This window comes from Herpailurus yagouaroundi, unplaced genomic scaffold, assembly GCF_014898765.1.
Source record: "Herpailurus yagouaroundi ecotype Mexico unplaced genomic scaffold, PumYag 139, whole genome shotgun sequence".
In the NCBI taxonomy this organism is placed as follows: Eukaryota; Metazoa; Chordata; class Mammalia; order Carnivora; family Felidae; genus Herpailurus; species Herpailurus yagouaroundi.
Genome location: NW_024412394.1, coordinates 19,016,778 through 19,039,264, shown reverse-complemented (window position 1 = coordinate 19,039,264; position 22,487 = coordinate 19,016,778). Strand labels below are relative to the sequence as shown.

General features: G+C 42.4%; 1 protein-coding gene across 1 annotated transcript; it reads left to right on the top strand.

The window, feature by feature from the left end:
- The first annotated feature begins 1,182 nt into the window (after nucleotides 1-1,182).
- On the top strand, nucleotides 1,183-21,599 carry GCM1 (glial cells missing transcription factor 1). Its single transcript, XM_040473773.1, has 6 exons — nucleotides 1,183-1,283; nucleotides 4,505-4,719; nucleotides 16,308-16,560; nucleotides 17,602-17,714; nucleotides 18,691-18,819; nucleotides 20,580-21,599. Exons 2-6 carry the CDS (start codon nucleotides 4,645-4,647, stop codon nucleotides 21,315-21,317), a joined length of 1,308 nt encoding a protein of 435 aa, XP_040329707.1. The 5' UTR covers nucleotides 1,183-1,283; nucleotides 4,505-4,644; the 3' UTR covers nucleotides 21,318-21,599.
- Nucleotides 21,600-22,487: the final 888 nt, after the last annotated feature.

Sequence of the window (22,487 nt, the reverse complement as noted above, 5' to 3'; positions counted from 1 at the left end):
ATCACAATGGTGGAAGAAGTTTCCCCAGATTGCTTTCCCTCCAGTGTCATACCTTCCCCTTTGATCTTCTTTCTAGACTGCCTCTATACCATATGTTATCTTTGGCTTATTTAGTGTTATTATTCATCTTTTCCTCCATTAAACTTTTTTTTAATGTTTATTCATTTTTGAGAGAGAGTGTGAGCAGGAAAGGGTCATGGAGAGAGGGGGACAGATTGTCCGAAGCAGGATCTGAGCTGACAGTACCAAGGCCAACGTGGGGCTTGAGCTAAAGGAACCATGAGATCAGGACCTGAGCTGAAGTCTCACGCCCAACCTACTGAGCCACCCAGGTGCCCCTCCACTATTAAACTTCTTCATGGCTTTAATTCTCCCTGAGCCTTGCAGACAGCCTGGGACATAGCAGGTGGGCTGAACTGACTTAGGCTCTGTCCAGATGGCTGAGGACATCTCTAGAAGGGAGAATGGTATTATTTTTTTAAAGTTTTTATTTATTTATTTTGAGAGAAAGCACTAGTGGGGGAGGGGCAGAGCGAGAGAGAATCCCAAGCAGGCTCCGCACTGACAACATGGAGCCCAAGGTGGGGCTCGATCTCACAAACTGTGAGATCATGACCTGAGCTGAAACCAAAAGTCAGATGCTCAACCGACTGAGCCACTGAGTTGCACCAAGAATGGTATGATTTGAGAGGATTGGAACACTCAGAATTAGCGGGGGCATCATTGGTACGTATAAAATAACATTTTAGCATTTCTGGCTTAGGAATGTTTGCAATCTAATATCTATCCCAGTAAGTTCCATTTGCATGATATTTTCCTACCTCTGTCTGTCTGTTCTCTCTCATACACAGGCAGGGGTAAGTGGTAGGAGAATTAGAATCTACTGTTAATCCATCTGCTTTGGGCCCAACCTATGAAATTATGAGCAGGAAAACACCTGTACTTCTTCATGAGGCTCTTTTCAATGCCCATTTCAGTTAAAATCCCCTTTTAACATAAAGGAGGGAAGAGTTTAGGGGTGAATTATAGGATATCCATCACAATTGGACTGGGGACAATTGGACTAGTTAAGTAACTCCCTGGATCTCTCTTCCCTATCTGATGACGTTGAGAGCATCTGGATTTTGATTGGACTGCTGCCAGAGCTCATTAGCATAGCGTACCTTGACCTGGATTAGGGAACAGCAGCTCCTGCTTAGAAAATGACCAGAAGCTGCTGGGACCTGAACCAGAGATGAGATTTTTATGACAGTGTTGGCTGCATCTCCAGAAGAAGTCAGAAGGTAAGGAAGCCACAAATCCTGCGGAGAGACGAATGTAAGGAATGGGACCATAGGCACCCCATTCCTACTGAATTTCATTTGTTTTACTTCCTTTGGTCCTCTGTAGAAATGATGAAATCTGAATACACATTGGCCCAACTTGTTTTAAAAAAGGAAAAAAAAGGAAGTCTTTACGATTTATTTTCTTTGGAGGAAAACTGAGTTGAGTTGTTTATTTTTGAAAGGTTGCAGTCTTTACTATGTTTTGTTCTTAACTTTCAGGGAAATAGTAAATTAATGTTTGTTCATTTGGCAAAAATTTATATCTGAGAAAATCAAAAGAGCAATGTAGCTTTCATGCAGCAAGATTTGTTATTCCCCTCCCCTTAATTTATTTGTGTGTGTGTGTGTGTGTTAATTTATTTATTTATTTTGAGAGAAAGTGAGAGAGAGAAAGGAAGGGGCAAAGAGAGAGAGGGAGAGATCAAGAGAGAGAGAAAGAGAGAGAGAAGGGAAGGGGCAGAGGGAGGGAGAGAGAGAATCCTAAGCAGACTGTCAGCATAGAGCCTGACTTGGGGCTCAAACTCATGAACCGTGAGATCATGACCTGAGCCTAAACCAAGAGTCAGGTGCTTAACTAACTGATCCACCCAGGTGCCTCTACCCTCCCCTTAATTTAAAAACAAAAGAATTATGTCTATGTCGCATAGGCTGAAAATGCAACAATGCTTTAGAATTTTTGAGATACGAATCTTGTCATTCAAGGTGTTTTTTTTTTTTTAAGATCAATCTATTCCAATTAGCTATAACAAATTTTAGACAATCTGAGTTACTGTTGTTGAAGTTTAAAGAGATAAGCACATAAAACTGTTGCCATCACATTTACACTTGATCTTTGTGTCTCACAGACTTGTTATTTAAATCTTCTGAATTCAAGTCTGTCTGTGTCAGCATTTCTTCGGTAACTCAATGTTTATTCCCCAAACATAGAATTTGATTTAAAACTCTGGGGATTTAACCTTACAAAGCAGCGTTTAAAATGAAGGTGATCGGGGCGCCTGGGTGGCTTGGTCGGTTAAGCGTCCGACTTCGGCTCAGGTCATGATCTCACAGTCCGTGAGTTCAAGCCCCGCGTCGGGCTCTGTGCTGACCGCTCAGAGCCTGGAGCCTGTTTCAGATTCTGTGTCTTCTTCTCTCTCTGCCCCTCCCCTGTTCATGCTCTGTCTCTCTCTGTCTCAAAAATAAATAAACGTTAAAAAAAATTAAAAACAAAATAAAATAAAACGAAGGTGATGGACTACATGCTCTTTGAGCCTTTGACCACTAGGTTATAGGTGAGTGTGGTAGGTGGGATAGGGAGAGAAGAGACCCCTATTAGCTTGTTATGTAATGGTTACATGTTCAGGTCAACAGTCTTCTCTATCCAGATACTTTCCCTCAGCGTATCTCAGTGATTGACAAGTATTAGGGTTATATAGTTTTTGTTTGCTTGTTTTGGTTTTGGTTTTTTTAGTTCTTTTTTTAAATTTAGTTTTATTTTTTAATTTACATCCAAATTAGTTAGCATATAATGAAACAATGATTTCAGGAGTAGATTCCTTAGTGCCCCTTACCCATGTAGCCCATCCCCCCCTCCCACAACCCCTCCAGTAACCCTCAGTTTGTTCTCCATATTTATGAGTCTCTTCTGTTTTGTCCCCCGGGTTATATAGTTAAATAAAGGTACCTAACTAAGGAACAGAGGTCATGAACTTCCTAAGGTGGAGACTATTAAACTTTTAGTTCAAGTTTACTATTAAGTTGTTTTATGTAACATCATTATGTCCCTTGCTTTTACAAGGGCACCAGCAGTGGATGTGTCACACTTGTAAACATGTTTCACTTAGTGTTCTAATAAGCATATTTCATCTGCAAAATGATTAATTTTTCCTCAGAGTAGAACTCCCTTCCTTTCTTTTCTTCCTTCCTTCTTTCCTTCCTTCCTCTTTCTTTCTTTTTTTACCTTCCTTCCTTCTTTCCTTCCTTTCTTTTCTTTTCTTTTTTTGTAAATCCTCTTTAACCAATTAGAAACTAGAGCAGTATTTCTAATGGGGGGGGGGGGAAGAAATGCAGTTTGCACAAACATTTTTGAATGTCTATCATTTACATAAATAATTTAATCAAAGTAAAGTGAGATAGAATTTTCTTGGAGGGGGGAGGGAAGCAGGAGATTGCTATCGGAAAGTCTTGAAGAGTGCTTTGAGTTATAGTAGAAACATTATTTTTAAGCAATAGTTCTCAAACAGTTTTGCCACCCAGGGGACATTTGGCAATGTCTGGAGACATTTTTGGTTGTCACAACAATGGGATGAGTTGCTACTAACACTTAATGGTCATAGACCGAGGATGCTGCTAAACATTCTTTTTTTCTTTTTTAATGTTTGTTTATTTTTGAGAAAGAGAGAGAGAGGGAGAGGAGAGAGCATGAGCGGGGGAGGGACAGAGAAAGACAGACAGAAAATCCCAAGCAGGCTCCATACTGTCAGCGCAGAGCCTGACTCAGGGCTTTATCTCACAAACCATGACATCATGATGACCAGAGCCGAAATCAAGAGTCACAAGCTTAACCCACTGAGTCATCCAGGTGCCCCTGCTATTAAACATTCTACAATGCACAGGATAACCCCCCACAGCAAAGAATTATCAGGTCTAAAATGTCTTTAATGCCAAGGCTTTAGAGGAATCTGATGAGGATATCCATTGATAATATTTGAAGATACAAAGTGCACACTGGATTTATTGAGGAGAGGAAAAATAATCTCTGTGGCAATTTAGATTTAAAAAATACTTCTAGATACCTTTGGTTGTGATGTTTCCCACTTGTAACTTGAACCACATGTTAGCTAATGTACAAAAGTGTATCCATGAAAATAACCCCAAGCCAGTTCTTCCTCCTGCCCCAGGGAATATGGGGGAAAAGGTTCTAGTTATTGGCTGCAGATGACAATGGTTGCTACTCAGGCTTTCCCAAGCTGGAGACGTCTAGCTGTGAGAAAGGAAGCCCACGCCTGAGGTGAAAACGATAATCATGGTGCTTCTGATTCCCCATGGTCAAGCTTTATTTCAACAAGATACTAATGGCTTCTACATTGTTTTTATTTGTATGCTGGTGCTTGAAAAAATGTCAGTGAAACAGGTTTTTCTAGCAGGCAAGCACTGATTTTTATTTCTAACGGTCAGTGTTACTATCATTTATTTTTTAGTGTCAGGAATCAGTCTCCAGATCTAAGCTGCTTGAATAAAGAGTGGACTGATCAAGTCTACGAAGCGCCTTTGAAAGCAAAATCTCAACCACTTCTGCGGGAAGTTGGATAGACAGAAACCCGTGGGTGATCTGACTATCATGGAGCCTGAGGACTTTGATTCCGAGGAAAAAGAGATGTTAAGCTGGGATATTAATGATATGAAGCTGCCACAGGTATGTACTTGTTATAAGAATCTGCCTTCAGCACGTGGCTATAAAGCTGGACTCTTGACTTGCTAAGACCTAGAAGGAAATTGGTGAGAGTCCAAGCTGGGGAAATTCCTCTCCTGAAAGCTTCAGCTGGGCATCCAATTGAGGAATTTTAAGAGGGGAAGCCATGACCTATAATTTGAGTGGGTTTTGACTTATCAGGTTCCCCCCACACACATACACACACAATAGTTATAGACTGAAACAAAGAAAATGCAACTTCCTTTCTCTTTCAAAGTTGGCTTGGCTGATGTTGCCCCAACTTAGCTAGCTAGTAGAATAAAATCTGTGATAAAGTATTTGCCCGTAGATTGACTCTGCAGAGTACACAAGTTCTCATACAACCTTATTTGCTATAGTAATGATTTTAAATTAAATCTGTAACTGGAACGTCCAAATGATAGTGCTTTCATGGGATTTAGCAGCTCTTCTAGAACTTTCGTGGAGTAATACATGGTACATACATGCTGGGTGTTTTCCAGCGACAGAGTGACTTTCATTTCATATTTTCTCTACCTTCATTTTTGGCACTTGACTTTTTAATTCTTAATTTGGTGGAAAACATTAATTGTTTAAAACTGATGCCCTTTCTGGCATTTGAAGGATGCTTTCCTTGGAGGTTGTTGGAAAGGGTGTTGGGAAGGTTGACTAGAGACCAGCAGTACCTTGTAATAAAAAGGTCAAGCTAGTCTTCCTGATTCCAGGGAACAAGAAATTTGGATTATCCCAAGTGGAGGAGAAAAAAATGAGGTTCCATAGTCTTGATTTATAACCATTCCAGATTTCGTTCTAATAAAGACTTCCACATCACTCCAAATTTCACTCTACTGAAGATTTTCTTTTGTTTCTGTTTTCTCCTTAAATTCCCCTCTCCATTACCTCTTGGTAGGTCTTGAAGGAGCTGGAAGACACAAAGTGTACCCTACTTTCCACTCATCTAAGGATAGTTAAATAAACCACAGCTAAATCACATAAGTACCTATTGTAAGGATTTTTCCTTATGGTTTCTCTTAATGGTTTATGATTGTTGTAGCTGTTTTCGGGGAAACTTGAAAGTACATTTTAGTTATTCCTGGTTCAGGGACCTATATTGATGCCTAGTCCTTTTCTTGATTTCTTGATTGTAGTTCACAAGTAGAAGGTGCGTGTCCTAAATATCAAGAGTGGAAGTAAGCAGATACATACAAAATTTACAGTGTCACATCCTAGAGCAGGGGTTTTAATGGGGCTGGAGAACCCTCTGAAATGGGAGGGAACACTGTATACTAACATGCACTTTTTTTTTCTGGGACAGAAGATCCATATGATTCATCAGATCTGTAGACAAAAGGAAGAACCACTTCTCTGGAGGGAAATTCAGGGCTCATGAAAGTTCATTTTCCCCCACGAATTTCCCAAAACAAAAACAGTCTCAGCTACTCAACACATTAAATTCAGAAATTCACAGCAAAAATACAAATTCACTTTTGAAAATGTATCATTTATAGTTAATCAAAAAGTTTGATTACTCATGGAAATAACTCCGTGACCCTCAAGTGCCCTTGTAAATATGCCAGGGAAATGATTAAAAGTGCAAAATCTCTTAATATTTTCTAAGCAGAAACAACACCATCCCAATGTGGGTATGTGCTGGCTCTGGAATCCTATCAAGAACCAGCCGAAGTGAAAAATAAAAAGATTTCCAAGCAGATTAAGTTGTATATTTTGTGAGCATATCTGGAGGCTGAGCGGTTACATTGTGTAAACCAGGGTATGGAGACAAATGCCTGGCTTGGGATTCCAGTTCTGCCTCTTTTTTTAACCTGTAAAGCCTTAGGGAGTTGTTTACCTTTACTGAGACTCCCTTTCCCCTTCTGAAAATGAGGCAGTTGCACTCACTAGTCTCTTGTAGAAGCTTTCAGTTCTAATGGTCTAGGATTCTGTGACCTGAGGTTAGGAAGGCAGCCTGCCCTCTAGAACTGGAGGCCCAGTGCTAACACAATGCCTGGCATGTTAACATGCCAGCAAATAACAAATGTGGAATTCATTAGCGAATGGCTCCACTGCTTAGAATCTGTGGGACTCTAAACAAATCGATTTTCTCAAGTCTCAGTTACCTGCTCCGTAAAAGGAAAATAGTAATTCCTTATATACCTTGCCTCAGTCTCTAAAGTCTTTAGAACAGTGTTTCCCAAAGTATGTTCTATAGAGTATAAGTGATGAGGTATTTTTGTGGCTATATAAAGAAAGAGAAAACAGAAACACTAGATTCAACAAAGTTAAACAGATTTCTTCGCTGCAGACTTGAAGACTTCCATCCATGCAATGGCAGTGCTCCCAAGGGGAGGCTGTGTTAGGCACTTTGGCCCTGACTTGTTTTTGGCCGTGGAGCCCTGCCAGCGAGTAATGTTCCTCATGTCACCTGTTTGGGCACAAAAAAATGTGGTTTAAAGGATCAAATGCAATTGCTGGTCATTGTTATAGATTTCCCCAGTGTCATTCTCTGTCACATTCATACAAGGAATTTAGAATTTAGTTTTCATAATTTTGTGTTCTTGCCAGAATGATTACTTCTGCAGTGTGTAGGCAAATTCCTATAACTTGTAGACCAATTTCTTTCCTGCTAATCTACTCACATGCTTCAAGTTTCGGGATGGTCACCTGAATGTTAATTGCATCTTCTGTTACCCTAAATTCCATGTCCCCTTGTACATCTCAGTTATGTCAAGATATGTGGATTAAATTTTGGCAACAGTGAATGGTGACGTCCTCATTAGGACATCTAACATTTCCAAATGACTAGAATGTGCCAGACACTACAGCAGGCTCCAGGGATACAGAGGCCATTAAGCTATGTTAACTTTCATGGAAGGGCTCATGATCATCTGGGCAAATGTAACAAGGTCCGTGCCTGAACGGAGAACCTAAGTCATACAGAAAAATGCTGGAGGTACTTGAAACAGGAAGTCTGTAATTCAGGGCCCCTTGGGCATGGGAAGCAAGGTAGAGATTCTGGCAAAGGGCTTTCTTGGAGAAGCTGTAAAATGTAAAAGGATTCGGGCAGGGGAAGGAAGCAAACAGGACAGTCAAGGTAGAGCAGGTCACCAATGTCTGAAGGCTATTCAGCCTCTACAGTTGAGGGAGCTTGTGCATAGGCGTTCGGCCAGGATGTTTGGGAAGTTACTGGCAGGAAAGGTGGCTTGGAAGCAGGCTATCCTAAGAGGATTCCATTGTTTTCTAGGAAGTGGGCAGCCACTAGGCTTTTGGGGCGGGACAGGATCATGATCAGATCCAGGGCTCAGAGTCCACTTGCCCTTGCTAAGTCATCTCTCCCCTCTATTTGTTTCATGTGTGCTTCCTTCTTTCAGCTGCATGTATGTCTTTATCAGTCTTCATTTCACTTGTTTCTGGTCGCTCCTCTAACTTGTGGTTATTTTTATACCATTTCTCCTTACTCCAGCCCCCAGGGACCCAACCCAGAACGGCAGGCACTCAACTTACTCAAAAGCATCATTGATAAAATGTCTCTATTCCAGGGTAATGTGATATACCAATTTTGCCTTCCTGTTTTATTTCTCCTTAAATTACATTTTTCATTTTAAAATTTCAAATATAATTGCTTTAGGGTTTGCTTGGTCCAAGCAGCAAATGTCTGGTGTTGGTTTAGTCTTACCTTCATTAAAAATGTTAATTACAAATTCCTGGAAAGTGGCACAATCTCATTAATACGACTCTAACACTTGACAGCCTTGAATACCTAGGAGAGTTCTTTTTTTCTTTTTGTTGGTTGAAAATTGGGAAGGGAATCACTTCTTTTGCTTCCTAAGTAGTAGCCACTTCAGCAGGGTGCCAGTTTCTGTGAGCACAAATACAGGGTGTTCCAGTGGCACCACAGCAGACAAACCCTGAATCATTTTGTTCCTATGCAGGGGCAGTGTTCAGATTAAACCTGTGACCAAGGGTGCCTGGCTGGCTCAATTGGTAAAGCATGCAGATTTCGATATCAGGGTAGTGTGTTCAATCCCCACATTGGGTATAGAGCTTACTTTACTTTTTCTATTTTTTTTCATTCATAACTTTTCACTTGGGTCTTTTTTTTTCCTAAATATAATTTATTGTCAAGTTACCTAACGTACAGTGTATACAATGTGCTCTTGGTTTCATGAGTAGATTTCCATGATTCATTGCTTACATACAACACCCAGTGCTCATCCCAAGTGCCCTCCTCAATGCCTATCACCCATTGTCCTCTCCCCCCCATCAACCCTCAGTTTGTTCTCTGCATTTAAGGGTCTCTTATGGTTTCCCTCCCTCTCTGTTTTTATCTTATTTTTCCTTCCCTTCCCCATGTTCATCTGTTGTGTTTCTTAAATTCCACATGAGTGAAAGCATAGGATATTTGTCTTATTTCACTTAGCATAATACCCTCCAGTTCCATCCATGTTGTTGCAAATGGCAAGATTTCATAATATATATATGTATATGTACATATATACATATGTACATATATACATATGTACATATATGTATACATACGTATATATGTATACATATGTACATATGTATATATGTACATATACATATATATATCCATTCATCAGTTGATGGACATTTAGGCTCTTTCCATAATTTAGCTATTATTGATAGTGCTGCTGTAAACATTGGGATGCATGTTAGAGCTTACTTTACAAAAAAAATCCGGGGCGCCTGGGTGGCTCAGTCGGCTAAGCGTCCAACATCAGCTCAGGTCACAATGTCGCAGTTCGTGGGTTCGAGCCCCGCATGGGGCTCTGTGCTGACAGCTCAGCCTGGAACCTGTTTCAGATTCTGTGTCTCCCTCTCTCTCTGACCCACCCTGTTCATGCTCTATCTCTCTCTGTCTCAAAAATAAATAAACGTTAAAAAAAAAAAAATCCATGGCCAAAGCCACACAAAGTCATTGACTCACAAAATTGCAAGGTTTAAGTACATTCTTTCATAGAGAAAAGATTTTTAAAAATATACATAGGCTAAACATAAATACAGGCCAACCTAAAACCTAGTGAGTCAACCACAAAAAAAGCCATGTCTTCAGTTAGTTAATTCCCGGACCATGATTTTAGCCAGCAACGTTGTCTTTGCCTTAAGCTCGTAAGCAAAGGTGAACCTTTGAGCTCTTTCAGTGAATTCATGTGGCTTAGTGTAATCACAATGAGCCAGTAATCGTAATCAAATGTGTCTTGGTGCTAAAGAAGCTAACAGGTAAACCAGATTCTGGATCTCTTGTCAATTATTATCTGCCTGCATGATCAGGCATTGTTGGTCTGACAGGGCCACCTGTGACTTTGTCCTCCTTGCTGGTGTTCTCCTTGATCTATGCTGGGCCCCCTTGGTCATCGAATCCCCACTGCTGGAGCCAATTCTGCCATCCCGTGCTTCTGGTGTGATGGGGATAGCAACATTACTGCCTCTGTGGTAGGAGAAACTCTTCTCTGGGTGCCTTCCAGAAGGTCCCTTGCTTAGTCAGGTAGAGTAGAAAACGGAAGGAAGAAGAGAAGAGAGAGGTAGGTGATGAAGAATATGGAAAGTGGGGTACTCTGGCCCACCTTAGTGTTGTCCAAGCAAAGAAGGAAATTTTTGTTTTGAGTTTTGTCCCTTTAACGAAGGTAGGAAATTGCAGTGTTAGCCTAAGAAGTTATTTGTGAGCTAACTCGAAAACATTTTGTTGAGTTGAATTTCTTCCTTTCATAACACTTGAAGTTTGGTTTCCAGTTGGCCAGAAGAGCTAAGTTCCTGAAAAGTTGTATGTAAATCAAAATGCTGGTCAAATTTTTTTTCCCCTGTGTTCCATAAATAACATCTAATTTTTTCACTCTTATCTGATTTGCTTAAAGGCATATCTGTTTGCTATCCCCGTTTTATTTGGAAACATTAATTATAAAGAATTAAGCTATGAGGAGGCTGGGTGGCTCAATCGGTTGAGCATCTGACTCTTGATTTCACCTGAGGTCATGATCTTATGGTTGTGAGACCGAGCCCCAGTTCGGGCTCCATGCTGTGCATAGAGCCTGCTTAAGATTCTCTCTCTCCCTCTCTCTGCCCCTTCCCACTTGCATATGCTAGTTTGTGCATGCTCTCTCAAAATTAAATAAACTTTAAAAAAAGAATTAAGCTATTCTTAGCATTAAAGAAAATCTGCAGATAATTGCTTTATATGAGAGTGGATTATATTCTTTTTTTTTTTTTTCAACGTTTATTATTTTTGGGACAGAGAGAGACAGAGCATGAACGGGGGAGGGGCAGAGAGAGAGGGAGACACAGAATCGGAAACAGGCTCCAGGCTCTGAGCCATCAGCCCAGAGCCCGACGCGGGGCTCGAACTCACGGACCGCGAGATCGTGACCTGGCTGAAGTCGGACGCTTAACCGACTGCGCCACCCAGGCGCCCCGAGAGTGGATTATATTCTAAGTGAAATCTATTTTAATGTAAATAACAACATGATAATGTAGGTGTCTTGATGCCTTATTTCAGAATTTTGGTTTTCATTTTATTAGTTTTAGATCATAGTATATATTTAATTCTTAAGGGACCCTCTTAGAACTTTAAGTAGTTAAACTAAGCAGAAAGAGGAAGGATGGGTGCTCCAGAATTCCATGGAGTTGCAAAGATTTTTAGTGAGAGGATTAGATCTCTTAGTAAAAAAATTAGAGAAGTCATAGAAATGTTAGTTAAACCCCCAGTGATGTTACCCATGAGATTATAAAATATAAATTACTTAGATTTACATGTTGGAAACCTTAAGAGTATTCCCTTTAAATTATAAACTTCTTAACCAAGAGGAAAAACAAAGAGTTACTCATGAAAAGTTACAAATTAAAATAAACAGATCTCTTGAAAAGAAGAAAATATTTTATGGAGATTTGCTAAACAAGATTAAGAAATGATTATTCTTTCTTTTTAAATTTTACCTGTCTGGTGCCTTAAATTTACAAGGCTTTCAGAGATCACTATCATTCATTTGACACCTGAGTTCCTTTGAATTATTGGAATCTGGGTTTTGTCTTAATTTCCACGTCCACTAAGCATCCGACTCAAAAGACTGGGCATAGAGAGTAGCTTGATACGAATACATTTACTCCTAGTAATTTCTTCAAGTCCATACATTGTCAGAATTATTACTGCATTACTGATGAAACTGGAAAAGTAGGCTGTCAGTGGAGAGGCTATCAGGGGGAAAAAAAAAAGCTTAAAAGATAGTCAAATGTAGAGGCACCTGGCTGGCTCAGTCAGAAGAGCCTGTGACTCTTGATCTCTAGGTCATGGGTTTGAGCACCACATTGAGTGTAGAGATTACAAAAAACAAAACAAAACAAAAAACCTTAAAAAATGAAAAGATGGGGCCGCTGAGTGGCTCAATCAGTGGAGAGTTCAACTCTTGATTTTGGCTTAAGTCATCATCTTCCAGTTCTCAAGTTTAAGCCCTGTGTTGGGCCCCTGAGCTGACAAGCGCAGGGCCAGCTTGAGATTCTTTGTCCCCATCTCTCTCTGTTTCTCCCCTGCTCTCATGCGCTCTCGCTCTCTCTCTCTCTCTCTCTCTCTCAAAATAAATAAACTTAAAAAAAAGTGTTAAAAAAAAAAGACAGTCAAATGTAGAAAATACCGTAAGCTCTAAAACCTCAACAATGTCAAAATAATTGAAAACACACAGTGTTCTCCAGCTACAAAGGAATCAAACTAGAAATTAATAGCAAAAGGAAATAGGAAAATCTGCAAATACATGGAAACTAAGCAATATATTTCTAAATAATCCATAAGTCAAAGAGGAAGCTTCCAAGAGAGATACATTAAACTGACCTGGGGGGAAATACAGTGGAGATCATTTCTTCCTCTGAACATCTGAGACACTTGTACGTATAAGTTCCCCTCCTGGTTTGTGGGGTTTATGGTGCTGACCAGCCTGCAGGGGCCACTCACCTTTAAAATGAAAATCTCCATTTTTCTACAAGTTTGCTTTGCCCTTTTCTCTGCTACCCTGACTGTTGTGCTTTGTGTTTGAGTAATTTAAATTCACCAGTAGATCTTTATAGTCCAAATTGTTAAAGATCCACATCTGAATGTTTTTTTAAAAGTTCATTTCTGAGAGAGAGAGAGAGAGAGAGAGAGAGAGAGAGAAAGAATCCCAAGCAGGTTCCGAGCTGATAGTGCAGAGCCCAACTTGGGGCTCCATCCCACAAACTGTGAGATCATGACCTGAGCTGAAAGCAAGAGTCAAACACTCTGAGCCACCCAGGTGCCCTCACATTTTAATGTTTTAACCAGAATTTTTATTACTTCAGAAGATAAATACTATGTGTTCTGTGGTATTACTGTGACCACAGAAAACAAGAGGGCATTGTTTAGAGCCTTGGGTTAGAAGGAAGAGAAGGGGTGGGGGGTAGAACAAGCTGGAGTGGGGCTGCCTGAGGTGAAACTTACTTAGCTCAGAATTACCAGAGAATTGGGGGAGGGGAGGAAAGACCTGGAAAAAGCCCACAGTCCATTCTGCACCTTAGCCTGGGCATGAGTGTTTTCTGGAAGCTCTGTTGTGGAGCAGAGGGGACTCTCTGAACACCACACTGCCTTCTCTTTGCACAGCTTCCTGTTCCCACACGACAGGTACAGTGTGGCACAGGAAGGGCTCACCTGTGCCGTTCTGAGAAAGAAGGCTGTGGAAGAAGTTGTGCCACTAAAGCTTTTGCTTTATAGGGGCTTGGATGCCCATCTTGCATTTGGCTTGGCAAAGTTGAAAGCATGAAGTGACATCTCTGTGGGTCTTCTCTCTCCTGAAAGTCAGTGGCTCTTACAGCAACACTGCTTGTGGCCTCAGATCTAGTAAAGTAACAGCTAAAATTGATACAGAACTTGCTATGCTCCAGGCACTGTTTCAAATGCTTTGTGTATGGTAACTCATTCAATCTCATAACATCCCTATGAGGTGGGTACTCCTGTTCCCTCTGTTTTACAGAGCAGGACGTGGAGGCACGGAGAGGACAAGGAACTTTGTTAAGACTTCACAAGGCTGTCTGCCTCACAGGTCTTTTTTTTTTTTTTTAATTTTTTTTCTACATTTATTTATTTTTGAGAGACAGAGACAGCGTGAGCAGGGGAGGGGCAGAGAGAGAAGGAGACACAGAATCCATAACAGGCTCCAGGCTCCAAGCTGTCAGCACAGAGCCCAACTCAGGGCTCAAACCCACGAACCGTGAAATCATGACCTGAGCTGAAGTTGGACACTTAACCGACTGAGCCACCCAGGCGCCCCTGCCTCACAGGTCTTAACCAGGAATTAGGAAACATCCTGTAATGGGCCAGACAGTCTCGGCTATGACTACTTGACTCTACCGTGGTAGTGTGAAAGTATCCACAGACAACACTTAAATGGATGAACATGGCCGTGTTCTAATAAAACTTTATTTACAAAAACAGATAGTGGGCTGGATTTGACCCATGGACCCTAGGTTGCAGACCCCAGCTCTTAACTGTTAACTAGCACTACACCTCATGTACATGAAACCTCTCATTTATGTTTCCTCAGATTCCTGTCCATTCCCACGACATTCCATTCAAATGGCAACTGTCATTTTAGGAAACTTACAGTTTACAACACATCTGCTCTTCGCAGTATTTTTTGAAGAATGTTTTATCACTGTCCAAAGAGTTTATTTATTTATTTATTTTGAAAGAGACCAAGTGGGGGAGGAGCAGGGAGAGAGAGGGACAGAGAGAAAGCCCCAAGCAGGTTCTGCACTGACAGCACGAACCGTGAGATCGTGATCTGAGCCGAGATCAAGAGTTGGACACTCAACCAACTGAGCCACCCAGGCACCCCTCACTGTCTCCATTTTAGAGAAGAGCAAAATGAGGCTTCAGAGACAAAGTCACTTGCCCAGGGTGTTGTGTTACGAAGTTCTTTGGCATGTTCTAAACTTGAGATCTAACTCAGTAAACACCAACTTTCCCATGCTGCCCTTCCATTCTAATGTTGATGTTCACTTTTTTCCTTCTAAAATGCTTTTTTCTCAGTCTATTTTGTGCTGTCTTGTTGGGAAATCAAAGGAGAAGCACCCTGTCTTCTTGTGAACCTTATAGAATCTTCTCTCTGAGCTTTTAGAATCTTCTTGATGAAAAGTCTTATATCATGCCAGGTCTCTGAGGGCTATGGGGATGGACACAATCTAAGCTTGAGTATAGAGACTACTTAATGATTGTCATTCTTTTTTTTTAATATTAAATTTATTGTCAAATTGGTTTTCATACAATACCCAGTGCTCATCCCAACAGGTGCCCTCCTCAATACCCATCACCTACCCTCCCCTCCCTCCCACCCCCCATCAACCCTCAGTTTATTCTCAGTTTTTAAGAGTCTTTTATGTTTTGATTGTCATTCTTAAGAACTAGGAGGGATCTGTCAAATGCAGGATCTATGCACCAAAGGGCCAAAGGAATGTGAGGCTCAGCATCAGTGACTCACATTTATTTGGAGTGTAATCCATGGTTGGTGCTGTGCTTAGTATTTTTATATATTATCATCTTCTCGGAACCACTCTTGAGGTAGGCAGGTCTCATTATCCTTCTGCAGATGAAGAAACAGAAGCAGAGAAAGCCCAACAACATATGCTATAAAGATTGACTGTAATGTCTCTCTGACCTTTTTGAGGAGAGCTTAGATGTTCATGTATCGGAAATACTGCCAGTGGCTGGGCAATAAACAGAAGTTTCCAGCCAAAGTAAACTCTTCCTTATTCCTCTGCCTTGTTTGAGGCCCATGGATATGCTAGTAGAGAAAAAGGAAGAAAATCTCCCCAGGAGAGACAGCAGCTCTCAGAACCCTCCCTAACCAGGCCTCCTCAGTTTTCCCAATGCTTATCTCTGGTGCCTTTGCCTAAACCCTTAGCATTCCCAATAAGGTATCTACAGTGTGGTATGAGACATTATCTCACTACCCTGCCACGATGTTTTCCACTGTGATTGTGTAAGAGCACAAAAATATTACTTCACCCTCAAAAATTCTTTGTTTTTAATGTTTATTTATTTATTTTTGAGAGAGAGCACAAGCAGGAGAGGGACAGAGAGAGAAGGAGACACAGAATCTGAAGCAGGCTCTGTGCTCCAGGCTCCGAGCTGTCAGCACAGAGCCCGACACAGGGCTCGAACTCACAAACCATGAGATTATGACCTGAGCCAGAGTCAGATGCTTAGCCAACTGAACCACCCAGACACCCCTCACCCTCAAAAATTCTTAGTGGGAAATGGTCAGTTAAGTCTTATCACCAAGTTCTAGAGAAACATCAGTGGGGTAGAATTCAGGGGAAGCCAGGAGACTTCCCACTTCCGAAATTACAATTCATTTTGGTCCGGGGAGCAAGTCTTCTGTAGACACAGCATCTTCTGTTCCTGCCGCTGCGCTGTGCCCAGATCCTGCCGTCAGAACGAAACCCTGGTTGGTCTTTGCCAAAGGTCTCTCGGCAGCTCTCGGTGCCAAACCATCTTCGCATCTATGAACAGTTGTGTTTTCTTGCTTAAAATACAGCAACATTGTTTGTGTTTCTGTCAGAACGTGAAAAAGACCGACTGGTTCCAGGAGTGGCCAGATTCCTACGAGAAGCACATCTACAGCTCAGAGGACAGGAATGCGCAGCGGCACCTGAGCAGCTGGGCCATGCGCAACACCAACAACCACAACTCGCGCATCCTCAAGAAGTCCTGCCTGGGCGTGGTGGTGTGCAGCCGTGACTGCTCCGCCGAGGAGGGGCGCAAGATCTACCTGAGACCGGCCATCTGCGACAAAGCCCGGCAGAAGCAGCAGAGTGAGTAGGGTCCCCTGGCACAGTGAGGAAGCTGACGTCCACTAGGAGGCTCCTCCCCAGAGGCCAGCACATCCCGGCACATCCCAGCACATCCCGAGGGGTGTGGAGTGTGTGGAGACCAAGGTTGTTCCTTATGTAGAACACATTATGGAGAGCCGACCAGCCTCCTCAACCCCCAGTATCTGCCCCACGGATCTGCCGTGCCCAGAGCACCCACCAGTAAAACTGCTCCCCTGGGTCAAGGCACCTGACTCCAGGCCTCTGTTACAAAGCAGACGTGTCACTTCAGGGGCGGACGTGAGTTCATCATGCACCCACAGAAAGTTTAGGTGAAAGTTGTTCGCCACACTTGCCGTCTTGGGGAAAGGGGCCGAAGATGAACTCAGTGAATGCTTTGATCTGGAGTGGGAGCGGCAGGGCTGAGTTTGAGATGAGACTCCATTCCACGTCCTTTAGATCCATGCCATAATCACGTTTGCTTGGTTTTCCTTTATCGTGTTCCTGGGATTTTGAAGCAGATACGTTCAGCATTCCCTGTGTCTTGCCCACTCCAGCCCCCAAGTTACCTCATGTTCTGTCCTTGTAATTTGTCTTTAAAACTTGCTCTCAGGAAAGGATCTGCTATCAGTCATTTACACTTTAATGAAAATTTCGTGGCTGTGCTCTTTCTCTCCTGTGACTTTGCTCCTTGACCCTTAATTCTAATTATGAAGTGAAAGAATTCTTTCCTCTTCTCTACCAAGAATTTCAAGTATCAGTAAATAAGTAGGGAGGGATTTTCTGCTCAAAGAGCTCTCCCCTGATCTGTGAAATACCCTGCTGTGGAAGAAACTGCTTCCTTTTCCCCCTGTGTGAGACCTGGGCTGGGACACTTCAATGGCCAGGCCTCCTAGGGTCAGGGGTAATGCCCAGGAGGGGATGAAAGCTCATAAAGCTGTGCCCACCTATATTCTCTGCCATCCTGGAATCAGGCCTGCACTGCTAGAGTCGCACAGACTCAGGAGTCAGTTGACATGGCCTTCCTCCTCTGCTCTCTTACAGGGAAACGCTGTCCCAACTGTGATGGGCCTCTCAAGCTGATTCCTTGCCGAGGCCATGGGGGCTTCCCGGTCACCAACTTCTGGAGGCACGATGGACGCTTCATATTTTTCCAGGTTGGACTGAATTTAGAGTGAGGAGATGCCATTTCTCTTTCATTCAAGAAATGTGTACAGAGCACAGGGAGAAGTTTCGTACAGGAGGTGGATGGGTGGACGAGAGCCTGTACCAAGCCTGAGGCCCACGCTGGGCAAGCAGATGTCTGTACCCATACCTCAGCAGACGCACCATGTACCAGGGAGCCAGCTGACTCTGCCTCGGGCTTCTTGGGGGAGGCAGCTGTCAGTACTCCTATCACGCTTGGGCTAGCGCAGTGCAGGGGCATGCAGTCGGCTTCAACAGACCCGAGGTCGAATACCAGCTCTGACCTCTAACCGACTCTGTAAACCTAAACATGTTACTTTGCTCCCCTAAACCCACAGTTTTACATAAAATGTGGATGTTAAGAAGGACTTTACGGGGGGCGGTGGTGTAAACAGGATAGAGCGTGGCCTCTGATGGCAGACTGCCTGGGTGTCAGGATCAGTGTCCCTGCAGAAAGAGAATGTCCTGATTTGCTAGGGTGTCACCAGCCATTTTTAACAGCCAGCTCACAGAATTCCTGAAGGTCCTAGAGCTGGCTCCCCACTTGCTAAGGAGGTTGCCTGGCTGGTATAGTTTCTCCATGCTTCAGTTTCCTACTCTGTGAGCGGGGGACAGTAATAATGGTGGTAATACTAATGTGCTTGAAGGTAAAATGAGATCATGTGTTTGTGACCGCATCCTCTACGTACCATAGGAAGCACTTAGAAAGTGGCCCTTGTGATCATTGTGGATATGACTTGGCCAGGTGTGCAAGAGGCACCATGGGAGGAAGGGGCACCATGACCAAAGGCAGGCAGGAAAGCACATGGTGGGTTTAAGAGGTCTCATCAGTCTCATGACAGTCATCAATGGCAACAACGCCCCGTCAGGTGGCAGGGCACAGGATAAGCCTTTATATACCGTGAAGTACAGTCTTGTTATTTATTTTACCTCCCTGTCTCCTCTAAGTCAAAGGGAGAACACGATCATCCCAAGCCAGAAACCAAGTTGGAAGCTGAGGCAAGAAGAGCAATGAAGAGGGCACAGATGGCATCCTCCTCTGTCTCCTTAAAGCTGAAGGGGAGCCCAGAGACAAAGGTAACATGTCCCCTTATTTGTTCAAAACGTACAACTCACCACCCATGTGGTGGGAGCAATAGATGTCCCTGGTCCCTTCCCACCTACCAATGAAGTCAAAATCATACTATCCAGCTCATCTACAAGCTAGCATCCACCAAACAAATGGAATCTGGGGGTTTCCTCTTAATTTCTACCATCTTTGTGGTATGTTCTCAAATGTTCATTAAATTCCATATATTTTTAGAATCATCGTCCCCACTACAATTGACAAAAGAGATTTGGATTAGTACTTAACCTATATTCGGCACTTTATCTTTTGGTTCTATCAAAAAGGAACCTAAAATGATCTCCACAAAATAATTAGCCTTGTGTTTAGAATTTTTCCCCCAAATTTCCATTCTTCCCCTAAATAGAATATTTCCTCAGCACATTGTCTCAAGATGAAAAACCCACTTTTCTGAAAATAATGGCCATCTGGAGGGTTGGGGTGGGAAAGCCAAACTGTGAAGTGAAGTCTGTGGGTCTGTGGGCATCATACCATAGGTTTGTGGGTATGTCTGCCTCACAGTGGTGCTAATTCCTGTATTTTACTACTGCTCAGGGCTCTACATTTCTTTTCATGAGAACAGAGATGGAGTCAGTCCATCCCTAGAGGTTGTAAATGTGTCTCACATAGGAAAAATTGTCATTTGAGTCTGTAGGGAAATGTGAGTCCTTGAAACCAAATGGCTGGTCCCTCGTCCCTTCTCCAAGCCATGGGACAGGTTGAAGGACATTTCCTCCCAGTCACTCTGGCTGGTCATGGTCTCTCCACCTCTACCCTCTTGTTACATAAACAAAAGGATAACTTAATTCTCAACTAGATTCTTTTCCTGTGACTTACTGGAAGGTAGTACACTTCCTTCATTTATAAAAAATAAATTTACTACTTATATATTCTACAGGTCCTATTTATGATTCAACAAAATTCCCATGAGTTCAGAGAAAAATCTTGAAGGAAAAAAATAAATAACCCTAGTCTCTCAGACTGGAAACAGCACTAAAATACAGGGAAGTCAAGGAGGGAAGTGATGTGTGTGTGTGTGTGTGTGTGTGTGTGTGTGTGTGTGTGTGAGAGAGAGAGAGAGACAGAGAGAGAGAGAGAGATCCCCTGAGAGTTATACTGAGTATAATATAAATCTTTGAAGCCATGACTTGATTCTTCTTAAATAGTCTCTTGCAAGTTCCTCACAAAGGCAGTTAGAATATCAGATTTGTGCTTGAGGATGAAACATTTTATTTTTTTATGATTTTTTTTTCAATGTTTATTTTTGAGAGCAAGAGAAGAGAGTGTGAGCGGGGGAGGGGCAGAGAGAGAGGGAGACACAGAATCCCAAGCAGGCTCCAGCCTCTCAGCCCTCAGCACAGAGACCAACATGGGGTTCGAGCTCACAAACTGTGAGATCATGACCTGAGCTGAAGTTGAACACTTAACCAACTGAGCCACTCAGGCGCCCTGAGGATGAAACATTTTAAACACACTCACTCTCCTCAGAGTAAAAGGAGTAAGAGTAATTCGACTCTTACTGGTTAGTAGGCTTTAGAATGGAAATGGAAGAAGCTTCTTTCAGGCTTTAAGTAGTTGTGGTAAGACTCCCCTGTGCATTTGTGCTTCAAGTATGTGAGGAATGAGGAAAATCGGACGGAGCACTGATTTGTGTGGAGTAACTCTGGGTGCCTGTGGTAGTTGTGTCAATTTGCTTAACTTATTAATGTGAGCTTTTCACTTTCCTTTCTAGTCTCTTCCAGGTGAAACACAAAGTTGGGGAAGTTTACCTTTAACTTGGTCTATCCAGGAAGGCATCCAATTGCCTGGTAGTTACGGTGGACGTTTAATAGCTAACACTCCCCAGCAGAAGTCACTGAATGATTCCTTATTCTTCTCCAAGAGTTATTGTTTGGGGGGAACCACTGATCTGGTAGACACTGCTTCTACCTTGGGCCCCACTAAACTCTATGAGAAATGCAAATTGTCCAGTAGTTGGATTTATAATAGTGGGGACCTGCTTCATCCTGTTTCTGGAGTCTTCTCTGACTACGATGATCGGCAAACGTGGAATAAAAACACTGCTTTGGGGAGAAATTCTCTTAATGACAATCGTTGTCCCAATTATCCTTTTGCTTTGACCAGCTGGCCTTATGATTTCTCCCCTTCTCAGAACTCTTCAGAACCCTTTTCCCAGCAGATTCCCGTGGAACCACCTGCAGCCGAAAGTAGCTGTCACCCACTATGGCCAAATCCAGGGGGTGATCTTTACGAAGAGAAGGTGCATGTGGATTTTAACAGCTGCTACCCTTCCACCACATGCCACTCACGTCAGGAAGACCCCTTTCTCCTCACCTATACCCCCCACCCCCACCATCAATATTCATTGACAGGCAAGAGCAGCGAGTGGGATTTTAATGAAGAAATGAGGGGCATGGGTTTGGATCACTACAACAATGAGATGCTTCTAAACCTCTGTCCTTTAAGATGATCCAAATAGAAATCCTTGGACACTACTAGCAGGAACGTAATTTAGTGCAGACGCTGTGGAAAACAGTTACAGAGGTTCCTCAGAAAACTAAAAGTAGAACTACCATGCGATCCACCTATTTTCCTTGTAGGTGTGTATCCACAGGAACTGAAATCCTTATCTCCTTATCTCAAAGAGGCACCTGCACTCCCATGTTCACTGCAACATTATTCACAATAACCAAAGTACAGAAACAACCTAAGTGTCCATCAACAGATGAATGGATAAAGAAAATATGGTGTATACACACACACACACACACACACACTCAATGGACTATTATTCAGCCACACAAAAGCGAGGAACTCCTACCATTTGGGACGACATGGATGGACCTTGAGGGCATTATGCTAAGTGAAATCAGTCAGACAGAAAAAGACAAATACTGTATGGTCTCACTTACACGTGGAATATAAAAAAATAAATGCAGACTCCTAGAAACAGATCAGATTGGTGGTTGCCAGAGGTGGGGGATGAGAGGTGGGGGGTAAAATTCAGTGAAGGAGATCAAAGGATACAAACTTCCAGTTTTCAGATAAACTAAGTTCTGGGGATGTAATGTACAACATGATGACTCTGGTTAATAGTACCGTATCGTTGTATATTGGAAAGCTGCTAAGAGAGTGGATCTTAAATGTTCTTATCACAAGGGAAACAATATTTGTAACTATGTGAAGCAATGGATATTAAGTAAGCTTCTTGTGGTGAAAATTTGGCGGTAATACATATATCGGGTCATTATGTTGTACATCTTAAACCTATACAATGTTATATGTTAATTGTATCTCAATAAAACTGGAAGAAAAGAAAAAGGTGACCCAGATTTTTTACAACCATTCAAAATAACTGTTTTAGTAAATTGCTGAAAGAATTTATTTGGGAAAGAGTTTTCAAAAACATAACCACACATAAATTGAAATTATGACAACAAGCAGAAGGCACAACTTCCTTCTTCACACAAGGAATTTGGGTCCTCCTCCATTCCAGTCTTCCCATGCTTAGTGAGGAACTCGTCCCGTCTGTGGAAGGAAATGGCCTCTGCTTTTTTTTCTCCCCCCACATTATGTGGGGTTCTCAGCACCTCTGCTGCCTTAACTGTTACATTTTCATTGTCCTTGAATCCTATCAAAC